General features: G+C 38.6%; 1 protein-coding gene across 1 annotated transcript in view; it reads left to right on the top strand.

Annotated features, from left to right (window-relative positions):
- mpzl1l (myelin protein zero-like 1 like) overlaps positions 1–2,500 on the top strand; it is a 13,951-nt gene that overhangs the window by 6,768 nt on the left and 4,683 nt on the right. The window contains exon 4 of the mRNA XM_081355154.1: positions 63–192. Within this exon, the coding sequence (XP_081211280.1) occupies positions 63–192 (130 nt within the window). The remainder of the gene's footprint in view (positions 1–62; positions 193–2,500) is intronic.

Raw genomic sequence — 2,500 nt, 5'->3', positions numbered from 1 at the left:
GTGTGTGTGTGACGGTGTTCCTGTGTGTGTGTGTGTGACGGTGTTCCTCTGTGTGTGTTCAGAGGCTCTTCCTCACACCAGCGCTGCAGTGATCGTGGGTGGTGTGATCGGGGCCGTGATCGGCATCATCATCATCTCTGTGGTCACGTACCTCATCATCCGGCGGCAGGACCACACTCACGACTACGAAGGGTATGTGGCTTCATCACACACTCTGGGGTCGTAGGTCATATGGGTTAACCAGTTAACGGTGTGTGTGCATGGAGCATGACGTCAGGACTGAGAGGTTTTGACACTAAACCAGATTCTAGTCAATCGGTGTGTGTGAACCGGTGAACCGCTCCTCGAGTTTAACCCGCATCAGAACCTCACTAACCTCTCGACTCGTATTTCACACACACATCACTGCATCAAAAAAATTAAAATCATATGAGGACTGTAAAAATGTTTTGGTGAGTTAACATCAGTTAATGTAAAAAATGTACAGAAAAAATCGTTATTCTGTTGATATATAATAATATGAACCTCAGCTAACATCAACTAACAATAAACATGTAATTTTTTACATTTTACTAATGTTGACAAAGATGAATAAGTACCGTAACAAATTTGTTACTCATTGTCATTTAAAGTCCCCCTGTGGTGTAAATCCAGCTGTTAATGTAGTTTATGTGTCTATGTGGTGTTTTTAATATACTTTAAGACAAACCATGTGTAAGTTCATAAGTCGACAGCATTGCTGAGTATTTCCTCCTTAAAACTGCAGTGAACCAAAGACAGTCTCAAAAACACGCTTTGAAATCGCTGGTGTTTCTGACGTCACAAACTACCTTGTAACCAATCAGATCAACGTGTGATCGTCAACCAGTGGATCTCTGAGCTGAGGGAGTGAGTGGAGGCGGGGCTCATTTGCATATTCATAGAACCGCCAAGGGTGTCGAGTTACATTCAAGATATTTTAAGGCATGAAGAAATTTTTTAGAAAAAAAAAATCGGTGATCAAAGTTGAGTTTAAGAGATAAAATGATTGACTACAGGGGGACTTTAATGCATTAACTGATGTTAACTAATGGGATTGTACTGTAAAGTGTTATGTGACATTATTAAACACATTTTCCTTCAATTTCTCTTTAATGTAAAAAAAAAATTAGTAGTATGTGGTTTTGAATTTATAATGATTTAAATGGGCTAATTGTATTATTGTAATAAGGATCTAATGAGTCATTATGGAGATTTGTGTGGGTAAATGTGTTTAATTGATGTGAAAGTGATCACGATAGATACGTTTACATGCACTCAGATGACGGATTCGGCTGGATCTCAGTGACACGTATGTGTGGATCGGAAATAATCCCTTCGACAGGGAACAATGAAGCAAATGCTTGAATCCGACTTAGGGATGTCAATTTTCACAAATTCCCATGATCGATCGTCGTTTAAATTAAAGATCAATTAATCGATTAATCGTTAGCCTTAATACTGCGATATGCGTCAACTGCAGTGGCATATGGCCAACAGCATGACAGGGTCTGCAAATGCTAATGTTCCTCACCAAATCGACTATAATGGTTTTAAATAAAAGGGCTAGTAGGATTGTAAAATGTTTCGATGTGATTGATAATTAAATTAATTATTTAATAATCAAATATAACTACTAATACAACGCGTCACCAGCGCCGCCTCATATGCGCTAGAATGTGTGACTGTTGTGGACGCGCTCTTCCTGGAACAACTGCACGCGCTGAATGAATCTGCAACCGTTAAACTGGAGCACTTTGCTAGCACGTTATTTATCTAAAAGAAACGCATCCTATATGAGATTAATCAGATATATTTAAAATAAACAATATTACAAATTATATCTGCACAAAATGACGCAAATTCATGCACAAGTGAACTTGAACTAAGTTACGTGCCATTCATTCAGAACTACTCCTTTTGTGGACGCGCTCTTCCTGAAGCAACGCGACACGGCAACTAAACCCAAATAATTCACAATTTTTTATTACAATATTGTTCTCTTTATAATGTTATGTAATATTACAGTCCCAATAGTCATTATTAGTCGTGCACTGCCGTTTGAGCTGCGCGCGCTGAAGCTGACGCTTTACTACAGAGTTCTTTACCAAATGCATCCAATATGAGATAAATCAGATATAGATAGGCATACACAAAATAAACAGTATTACAACTTACATTTGAACAAAACAAAAGGCTGCGAATGCACACGCAAACTTACATGATGATGAAGGTGTAAAATGGTCCCAAACATAACTCCGGCGCGCTCGCTTTACATGTTTCGCGGTTGAGCAGCACGCCGCGAACCCGCATGAAGACCTGCTTAATCGATGATCGATAAGTTCTATCGATTAAATGTATTATCGACAATTAATCGATCGTCGATTAATCGTTGACATCCCTAATCCGACTATCTCATTAAAAAATAGTCACATGTTTTCATTTGATTTACATCTTATGAACGCATACGTTTATTTATGTC

Source organism: Scardinius erythrophthalmus (genome assembly GCF_964197995.2).
Source record: "Scardinius erythrophthalmus genome assembly, chromosome: 23".
Classification (NCBI taxonomy): Eukaryota; Metazoa; Chordata; class Actinopteri; order Cypriniformes; family Leuciscidae; genus Scardinius; species Scardinius erythrophthalmus.
The sequence above is the reverse complement of the archived record's forward strand: the minus strand, read 5'-3'. Positions and strand labels throughout refer to the sequence as shown.